Source organism: Phascolarctos cinereus, unplaced genomic scaffold (genome assembly GCF_003287225.1).
Source record: "Phascolarctos cinereus isolate Bilbo 61053 unplaced genomic scaffold, phaCin_HiC Scaffold_2;HRSCAF=192, whole genome shotgun sequence".
Classification (NCBI taxonomy): domain Eukaryota; kingdom Metazoa; phylum Chordata; class Mammalia; order Diprotodontia; family Phascolarctidae; genus Phascolarctos; species Phascolarctos cinereus.
This window is the reverse complement of record NW_027555625.1, coordinates 95,434,024-95,444,818: the sequence shown is the minus strand read 5'-3', so window position 1 is coordinate 95,444,818 and position 10,795 is coordinate 95,434,024. Positions and strand designations below refer to the sequence as shown.

The 10,795-nt window shown below is 42.2% G+C and overlaps 1 protein-coding gene across 2 annotated transcripts in view; it reads left to right on the top strand.

Moving 5' to 3' along the window:
• Positions 1-1,813: 1,813 nt before the first annotated feature.
• LHCGR (luteinizing hormone/choriogonadotropin receptor) overlaps positions 1,814-10,795 on the top strand; it is an 84,256-nt gene continuing 75,274 nt past the window's right edge. Inside the window, exon 1 of one of the 2 annotated variants that reach the window (XM_021001324.2) lies at positions 1,814-2,425. In XM_021001324.2, coding sequence (XP_020856983.1) covers positions 2,295-2,425 — 131 coding nt within the window. In that variant the 5' untranslated portion in view covers positions 1,814-2,294. The remainder of the gene's footprint in view (positions 2,426-10,795) is intronic. The other variant, XM_021001328.2, reaches the window with a different exon arrangement.

Sequence of the window (10,795 nt, the reverse complement as noted above, 5' to 3'; positions counted from 1 at the left end):
ATGTACTCACTGACCAACGTGGCCTGAACAAGAATCTCCTAACCCACCAGCATTTATTAAGCACTTACCACGTGTCAGGAACCTTGCTCAGCAAAAAACTGTCTCTGCCCTCAAAGAGCTTACTTGATGAGAAAGACAAAATGTAAATAAATAGGTACCTTCAAGATATACACAGAGAAAGAAGAAAGTAGCCTTAAAGAGTTATTACTAGAAGCTCAGGGAACCAAGAAATGCCTCCTGCAGAAAGTGGTGTCTGAGCTGAGTCTTGAGAATAAGATAAAGAAATGTAAGTTGGTTAATACTCCATAAGTGGTATTTAGAATTTTTAAGTGTTCTAATCCAAAGAGTAGTTATTCAAAGGTTCCATGTCAACTTGGATAAAGGTCTCCAGTAGAGTTCCCCAGGTACCTGTGCTTGACTTTATATCATTATCATTTTTTATCAGTGACTCAGATTAAGGCATAAGAGTCATGCCTGTCAAATTTGCAGATGACACACATTCTTTGGATGATAGTAAGAATTCAAAAAGGTCCTGGCAGAGTAGAACCTCAGGTCAAACGTAATAAGATAAAATTTTACAGAGATTAATGTCAAGTCTTACACTTGGGTTCAAAAAAGTCAATTTCACAAACACAAAATGAGAGGGAGAGGGTCATCGGCTAGACATCAATTCCTCTGAAAAGGATCTTGGGACTTTAGCAGATAAAAGCTTAATATGAGTTCGAAGCGATATCATGGGCAAAAAAGTTAAGGTGATTTTATGTAGCATTAAGAGAATCACAGAACTTTATCTAAGAGATTGGTATCAATGTAAAATAGCACAAACCCACACACAGACCCCTGATGCACTGCACTGTAGACCTCCTTTGAAGTTGACATTAAACCATTTGGGTCTAGCCATTATGGCAATTCCAAATCCATCTTATTGTACTTTTATCTATTGTACTTTTATCAACTGATTTGCTAAAATTTTGGTAAACGTCTGCAGAATTCCTCTAATCTATCAATTAATTAACATGATCAACAATCAGTGAAGAAAAGAAAACAGACTATTCCAAGACACCAGGCACAGAATGACAGGGGAGGGGGTACACTCACATCTATAAAACTACAGCCAGATCCATATATAAGCATTTATATACTTATATACTAAAGGACTACATGACCCAGCATACACAGTACAAATGAACTAAGACAAAAATCTCTGCATTAGAGTAAGAGGCTCACTATGGTATAATGTCCAAAGTATTGGGTAAGGAATTGAGAGTTCTGTGGTTCTCATTTACTAGATCCATAACCTTGGGCTTCAAATCTCTGAGCCTCAATCTCTATAAAATGGGGATACCTATCCTGGCTAACATTTGTCTTGAGAATCAGGTGATTTGAAAACTATAACATGTCAAAGAAATAGAAGATATTGTTGTTATCTCCCTCCTCAAGTTTCTTACAGCAAGGTACCTGATTCTCCTTAGCCTCTAACATACATGCTTCCTTGTATCATCTAGTACACCATACAATAGGTACTTCATAAAACACATTAAAACACCTCTCCAGTCCCTAGGCCTCCAAGTCTGCCCCCTTATCCCAGCCTTCTAGGATTCCCAGGGGTTGTGGATCCCTCCACTTACAAGCCCGGAAAGAAACCCTTTTCTTCGAGAAGAGGAGGGGGAAGGGAAGAGCAGTTACATTCCAAGTAAGTGAGGGTGCTATCTTTCAGTCACTGGGAGATCTAGTTCCAGTTCAAGGCCTCAGATGCATTTTTAAAGTGCTTTCAAATTCATGACCTCTTTAATCTTTGCAATAATCCTCAGAGTTGGAGGTGTTCCTATCCCTAGTCCACGGATGAGGAAACTGAGGTTCAGAGGAGGGTAGCAGAACTTTGTACTATTTCTCAAAAACAGAAAACTAGCCAGTGTCAAGGCAGGAAGAAGAAACCAGGTCTCCAGACGTCTTCCAGTTCTCATCCCATAACCCTGGGCTGCTTCCCATAACTGGGACCACTCTGGGCTACCCAGGAATCTGCTCCGAGGAGAGGTGGAGCAAAGTGGGGCGGTGCTGAGAGGGATGAAGCTGGCAAGGTCCCAGTCCCAAGCAGAAACTAGTGATCCCTCGGATTGGATGGTGGAGGGAGGCCCGATTGAGAACAGACACCCCGGGACAAGAGAAACCCGGAGCATAGGCAAGAGAGGAGTCGCTTCCCCTCCCTGACACAAGGAAAGGAGTGGAGGAGGATCCCAGACTGGAGGCGCTGTTCACGCAGCCCAGACCATGGGTGTAAGGCTCTGAGCCAGACAATGGGGCTGCTGCCCATGCTGCTGTTACTGCTGTGGCCTCCCCCTACGAGAACGCGCTGCCCCGACTTCTGCAGCTGCAAACCCGACGGCGCCCTGAGCTGCCCCGACGCAGGCCCCGGCTTCACCAGGCTGTGAGTAACCTCAGCCGGCAGCCCTAGGGTGGGGAGGGAAAGGAAAGGAAAGGAAAGCGGAGAGGAGGGATGAGGACGTGCCTCTCGGTGGAGCTGCCTTGGTCCTCCTGCCCCCATTAGCTTCCCAGAAGCAAAGAACGAGCAGATTTGACTTCAAAGGACCTGGCTCTGCCACTTACTTCGTGGGTGACCTAACCTCCTTGGACCTCAGTTTCCTCCTGGGTAAAATGACAGCTAGATTAAGACCAGATGACCTTCTAGCTCTAATCCCTGCTTTACTCTGTACCACAACATTCTCCTCTTTGGGGAAGACTAAGACCATGGTAGGTCCCTTCCCAATCTAAGCAATGTGAAACCCTCCCAATTCATTCCACCTCCTTTGCTTGCTCAGCCTTCACCTTTTGAGGAGAGAATCTAGCTTTACCACCACCTCCTCCAACTTTGTGTGCCAGCAAATCAGTTAGTTTGGTGGTCTTTGTAAGCACCAACTCAGCTGCACGGGGCACTAGGTTCAAACCCTCCACCTAGTAACTGGGTCCACCTAGGACCTAGCTGGAAAGGAAATGGGAGGGGGGAACAATAGATAGACTGAGGAGGATATTATTGATCGAAGAAAGTGGAGAAGGTTGGCCACATTTACCATCCACTTTCTCCAAGGGCAGATGTTGGCATAATCTGTTTGTCCTCAACTCCCTCCTGCTTCAATTCAAGCTCACCTTAATGCACCCTTTCCCCATGGGACCCCTTTCCTCAATGTCTTTGTGATTTCTTTTCCATCTCCCTATTCAAGCCTATTCTCTGAAAATTATTTTTATACCATTCATTCACCCTTTTAGAGTGGATTTAGGTCACTAGAAGATAACTTTCCTAAGAGATATTTTATAGCTTAGTCTAACTATGAGCACAAAAAGAAAGGCTTTGTCTCTATTGAGGGAATTTTGGCATATGTGGAGAGATATTTTAGAGGAGTGGGGGTACAATTGTATTAAATGCAACCCCAGATCTCTGCTCCATTCCCCCCCCAAAAAAAAGTGGAGGAAGGTATGTATGTTTTAAGTTTAATTTTTAAATAAATTTCATCCTCCTCAGATAGGAGAAATACACTACCCAGTGAATATCCTTTGGAAGACCTCCTCTTATCTCCTCCAGTTTATATATCATAGATATAATCTAAAGCTTGAAAGGGCCTCAGAAGTTACCTTGGTCAACACAAATGTGAAAAAAGAAATGCCTTCTTCAACATAGCTAATAAATGGTCATCCACCTTTGCTTAAAGAACTCATCCCCTCCAGACAGCCCATCCCACTCTGAGTTAACTCTAATTGTCTCAAAGACTTCCACTCCCCCCACCCCCTACCCCCACCCAATCTCAACCCTTTATCTGCCTGTTTACAATTTTCAACCTTGGTGAGTAATTGTGCCCTCTAGGGCCAAACAGAACAAGTCTGATCCTTTTTCCAGGTGACAGCCCTTCAAATCCTTGAGGACTGCTAACATTTCTTCCCCCTGAGATTTCTCCAGGCTAAAACATCTCTTGTTATTTCAACTGATTCTCACATGGCATTAACTCAAGGCCCTTGAACCTCCTATTTATCCCCACTCTGGACAATTTCCCACTTATCAATCAATTTGATTGATACAAGCATTTATAAAGTGTCTACTGTGTGTAGCAGGAACTGTGTCAGGAACTGACAACATAAAGACAAAAAATAAAATTAGTCTCTAGTCTAGAGGAATTTACATTCATTTGGGGGGGGTAGAAAGGAGAAAGAAAGAGAGGAAGGGAGTGAGAGAGAGAGAGACAGAAAGAGACAGAGAGAGAGAGAGAGAGAGAGAGAGAGAGAGAGAGAGAGAGAGAGAGAGAGAGAGAGAGAGAATGCACATATCTAGGGATAGGGCCTAGACCTCTGATTTCATCAGTATAGGAAACTCTGGAACTGAAAAACCTTCCTTGACCAGTGTACCTTCTCTGATGGGTCTTCTTAGAGAGCATTGCCTAGAGCACTAAGAGGTTAAGTGACATCCAGGGTCACACAGCCACTCTGTTTCAGAGGTGAGACTTGGAACAAGGTCCTTCTAGCTGTCAGACCAGTTTTCTGTCCTCTATACTACATTGACATTTATACACTTCTACATAACATTCAAGTTAATTGGTGGGAGGGAGACAGAGGGTGGCAAGGAAATACTTCATGTAGGAGGTAGTATTTGAGCTGAGTTTTATCAATTTCCTTTAAAATCCTGCTTACTAGCTATAGGAGTGAGCAGCTCCCTCAAATCCTTTAAAATTAAGCTAATAATACTTGGCCTTCTTGTGAATAAATCCCTTTATAAAGTTTAAAGTGATGTAGGAATAGATAACTAGATAAATCTATCAATATAGATAGGCATCTATATAGATTGATTGATCTATTTACAGGCACAGTTCATCTGTATGGGAATTGGAGAGACCCCAGGGCTGCCACTAGGGAAGCTAAATCCAGTGGGCATCAGAAGCAGGAATGCCAAATTCTGGAAAGGGATGGAAGTGCACACAAAGTCTACAGAAGATTTGTGGGTAGGGATGGGGGTGGAGTGAAACCAGCCAGCCCTTTCTCCTTTCAGCCGGTGCCTGGCTTTGCCCTTGGGAAGGACTCCTGGATGGTGATTGTTCCCATTCAGACTGTACATGCTCTGTTCCAGTCCACTCCTTCCATGCTTCCACGGGGTCATTCCTTCCCATTCTGTTACTAGTTCAAGAGTTCTACTGTTGACTCAATTTTCTCTATGGCATCACTGGGGCTGCTGAATTTCCCACAGTGACAAAATGTACTGCAGCATCTACAACATAAATAAATGAACCACTTTTATTGTTATCCAAGTTCACAAAACAAGCAGTATGGCCCAGGCCTCCTGATTCCCAAACCAGGGTCTTTGCATTATACCTATTGCTTATTTGGGTAGAACAATTACTGGGGTGAAGGATATTGGGAGCGAAGAGGAAGTTCCCTGAGAAGGTATACGTTATAGAGAAAATACAGTCAAATAACAATGTCTCAATAAATTTTTAAGTGTCTTCATCACTTCAGGTATGAGTAGAATCAAAGGACCCCAAAAGTTAACAACAACGGGGTGCTAAAAATGTGTTCAGAGCAGAATTGCCTATCATCACTGAGATAAGATTACTGATAACAAATATTTTAAATAGTAGCTTTCAAGTCTTTGCTTCCCTTTTCATATTTAATTTAAATTCTAGATATTTGAAATACAAAAACAGAGTTTAGAGATTCCTCCAGTGTGATACCAAGAAATGGATTCCCACATTCTAGTTCATTTTAATTAGGGGGGAAAAGATGAACTTGTAGCTCATAAGAGGCTTGATTTTAAATTTTTCTTTCTTTTCTCATTAGTTCCAGGCAACTAGAGGGAAAGAAAAAACTCTCACCTTGCCCGTAGTTATATAAAGATCTTTGTCTCTATGACAACAGAAAGGTTGATCTACTTGATATGGAAACAGCTTCTAAAATCTGTTAGTGGGAAAATGCTAATAATAATTATGGCACTTTATTCTTTGTGTGTTGTGCCTATTGAAAGATTAAACTCCTGACTTTATTGGAAGACAATATGATGAATTTTTAGATGGGTACAAGGTTCCCTGTATGCATTGCTCCATAGTAATGGAATGATGTCAGCCTCCTGACATCATTACTGAATTCTTTTCTCTTCTTTTACCTTCAATTCATTTCATTAACTGAGCACCTTCTCTGTACCTAGTCCTGTGCTGGATACTATGGATAAAACCAAATGGGGCTTATTTTGGACGCTATGAAAAAAAAAAAAGGAAACTTACATTTTGGTTTGGGAGACTCATAGAACAACACAGAAAATGTGGTGGATTAGGGCCAGTCAATCAGGAAGACCTTGCTACCATTTTGGCCTCTGATATATATCGGCTGTGTGACAATGAGCAAATTACTTAAACTTCAGTGCCCCCAGGAAACCTGCTAGGACTATAATTTGCATAACAGTTGCTAAGCTGGCAGCTAGTTGGCACAGCTCACTGAGCTTGGAAGCAGGAAGTTCTGAGTTCAAGTTTAGCCCGAGACACTAGACCTTGGGCTAGTCACTTAACCTCTGTTTAACTTAGTTTCCTCTGCTACAAAATAGGGATATTAGCATCTACCTCCCAAAGCTGTTGTGAGGATCAAATGAGATATTTGTAAAGCGCTTAGCACAGTGCCTGGCACATAGTAGAAGCTGTATTAGTGCTAGCTATTGTTATCCATCTGAACCAATGCAGGCAGTACCCTCTCCAGGAGTCTCCCGCATCAATGAAAGCACAAGTCTGAACCAAAAAAAAAAAAATAGCACAGAACCAAGATTGATGGGCCTAATACTAAGTAACAAATGAATTTGGAGAAAGGAAAGGTCAGATTGGGCTAGAGGAATCAGGGAAGGCTTCAAGGTAGGACGTTTACCTGAAAAGGTGGGCAGGCTCCTGATAGGCTGAGAGGATGTGGAACAGTAGGAATTGTGGAGATGGGAATAAGAATGTCACCTTCAGAGAGACCATCACAGCTGTTGCAGAGGGTGTCTATCACACAAACACCTTGCATACACATAGTAGGTGCTCAATAGTTATTGGGAGTAAGGAGAGGGAAGGGAGGCAAGTAGATTATATATAGGTTATTCTAGCACCCAAAAGCTGTTCCTGCAAGCTCACGGTCAAAAAGCCTTAAGTACTTAATAACCCAGAGGAATATACTAAAGAATTCCATAGCTGTAGTCTCCCCCTATCAGAGGTTTTTGATAAAAGACAGAAATACAAGTACCAGAGAATTGTGGGAAGATGGCAGCATGTTAAGACCTAGAAAAGCACAGACCCTACCCCACCCCCCAAAAAAACACTCTAGTAAATCTCTAAAAGTGGGCAGCTGTGTGGTACAGTGGATAGAGCACCAGATCTGGAGTCAGGAAGACTCATCTTCCTGACTTCACATTTGGCCTTAGATACTTACTAGCTGTGTGACCCTGGGAAAGTCACTTCACCCTGTTTGCCTCAATTTCCTCATCTGTAAATGAGCTGGAGAAGGAAACAGTAAACCACTCCAGTATCTTTGCCAAGAAAATCCAAAATAGGGTCACAAAGAGTCAAGAAAGCTCTAAAAATGCACCAAAAGAAACAATGATAAAGAAAACCAAAGAGAAATAGCTCAAAGTTTATCCAGCCAGTCAGTCCATCAGTAAGTAGTTTTAAGTGCCCGGGATGTGCCAGGATGCTTGGGTTCAAGTCCTGTATCAAGTCTAGCACGTATTAGCTGTGTGACCATGGGCAAGTCACATAAATTCTCAGGTCCCCCAGGTAACTTCCTAAGAAGATAAGGAGAATTGACACCTATGGAATAACTTTCTGTGCTGGGAGCTCACACGCAGATACAAACACAGGATGAAAAAATATTAACATGTAATATGCCCTCTTCTTTCTCTCCCACATCACATCAATCCCACTCAATCTCTTGAATTTGTTCCCCCCTTTCAACCCACAATGCCACCACTCTAGTCTAGGATCTCAATATATTTAGCATAACACAAAAACCTCCTACCTAACCACTCCTCCCACTTTCTAGGTCTTACTCCACTAACCAGATCCTATTTTCTACTGCCATATTAATCTTTTCATAATACAGTTATGATCATTTTACCCCCTTGATCAAAAACTTTCAATGGCTCCCCATTACCTTCTGGATTAAAGTCCAAACTCCTTAGCTTGGCATTCAAAGCTCTCAAGGCTTTGCACCAATTAATTTTCCCATCGTCCACCACTCTGCTTGACATTTCTTAGTTACATACACTCCAGGCAAATTGGCAATGGCGCTATCCATCAAAGGGTCCTGGGGTGAGGAAGAGAGAAGGAAGAAAGCAACCAAAGCGTATCATTTTTTGTCTAGGAGAAATAGCCTTTCTTTACCTGGATCCTAGATTTGAACCAACCAAGCCTAGCATTTTGGAGAAAAGCAAATCCAAGAAAATCAAAACACAGGAAGTCAAGCCGTCCACACAAATAGATATTTAGACTTCTTTATGAGACTTCTTATGGGCCTATTTCACAAGGTACTTGATATCCTTTAGGGGAAGGAAAAGCCCAGAATGGGGCTGAATCTAGTAAGACAAAACTTAATAGACATATATACAGTCTTACACAGGTTCAAAAACTACTTCACAGGTACAAGATGGGGGAAGAATGACAAGAAAACATGTTGTGAAACAGAGCAGAAGGTTGTAGTGCCTTACAAGCTGAATAGCAGTCATGGTGTGAGAGGCAAATTTAGACTGCATTAAGAACAGTATGAGAAAAACCACAGCAGATGGCTAACAAGCTTGTCTGGGAGACAGGAAGACCCAGGTTAAGGCCTTCCTCTACTACCTTTGTGATCACAGGGCAACTCTATCTTAGTAGCCTCCAACTATTACAAGATTCCATGTTACAGAAAAGTTCCCATCTACAGAGGAGTTGCACTATACGTAATAATGGAAAGAGTTTCTACATTCAGAATTCTCCATCTAAATGAAATCAAGATCCAGGTGAATAAAATCGCCCATTCCTCCTCTTTTCCCACCTCTCCAAACTCCTCCCCCCCCGCCAAAAAAAGAGAAAGTGCCCTGATGAAGAGACATAATAGACTCTGCTGTGTATGCTCTGTTCTGATCAGACCAACATGTGAAGTATTATGTTCGGTGTGGGTCACGCCACTTTTTTTGGAAGGACAGGGATTAAACTAGTGTCCAAAGCAGGATGATCATGGTCTCCACTGGTCCCAGAAGACTGACCAAGAGCAAGAAGTAGTAATAACAAAAAGGCAGGTTTAAGCTTTAATGGAAGAAAGAAAAAAATTCTTCTTAAAAACTGCAGTTGTCCAAAAGGGTGCTGCCTCAGGAGGTAATGGGGACCTCTCCCCCCATCACACACACACACACACACACGCACGCACACACACACACGTCCAGGATGCTGTAGAAGGGATATCCAAATATAGGCCATACTTGATGGTCTCTTCTTTCTCTAAGATTCTGAGATTCTATACTGTGGCCCATTAACAGGACATTTTAAAGCCCCAGGCAGACTCCCTAAAAATCTCACAGAAAACCACAAATAACCATAAAGCCGCACAACTGCTTTTCAGCTTTAGACATTTTGTCTAACTACAGGGATGGCAATAATGCTGTGCAAAGAATCAGAAGACCAAGGTTATAGGGCCACCTCTGACCCTTTTGTGGCTGTATGACCTTGAAGCAAGTTACTAAATCATTCTGGGCTTCAGATCCCCATGTAAAGTGAGGCTTCATCTGTAAAGTGAGGCTTCATCTGTAAAATAAGGAAGTTGGATTATATAGAATCTCTAAGGTCCTTCTTGGGCTGAACATTCTAGTGATCCTTTGGTCACTCTTTTCTTTCCTGTTTTTCCTGAATCCCAAAGCAGAAAAGCCAGAGAGATTGTTTTAAGTCCCTGTTCCTACCCCCGCTTTATCTCTGTAGATACCATCCCTTCTTTGAAAACAGACAAACGGTAACCTTCAAAAAACTAATCTACTAGGGTAACCACACAAGGATTTTTGTTCAATTGGGTTTCACACATATCTCAAAATTAGGATTTCTCCCACAAAGATCCAGCAACAGACGAACACAGCCACCTTGACAGCTGGAGAGTGGTTGACTTTTAGACCTGTGCTGAGGCATAGCGTTATTGTTTTGAGTGGGACTTGGCCATACATGACTCATATTTAAGAAAGCCTTTTAAAATAATAACTGATATTTTATAGCATTTAAAGATTTACAAAGTCCTTTCCTCACAACAGGCCTGCGAGCTGGGTGTAACTGTTATTATGTATATTCAAAGAAGAAAACAGTTTCAGTGACTTGCCCATCCTAGAGCCAGTACCACCCAGGTCTCGACTCCGTGTCCATTTACGCCACGCTGCCTCTTAAAGTAATTTGTGCCAAGCGTCATATGAACTCAGAGAAAAGAGAGGTTACCAGCTGGACAGAAAAAAGAACTGGGCTTTCAAGGATAAAGTTGCACTGCGGCATCCTGATAACACACAATTATCTGATAAGACTAGTTTTCCAAGACTATAAGCTCGCTGAGGGTGAGAACCACGTGTTATTCTCTTTTACAGCTTCATCACTGCCCACCCCACTGTCTTGCATGCTATAGGAGCTGAACAAATATTTCTGGATGAATTTAAATATAAAGTAGAAGTATTGAAGGCAGACCCCGAAAATTCAGAAGCAAACCAGCTTCTGACCCCATTATCCAATTTTTTTTTCCACCAGCCAGTGATATATTAGACAACATTGACCCAGAAAACATAGAGAGACTGCTAACAATCCAATAA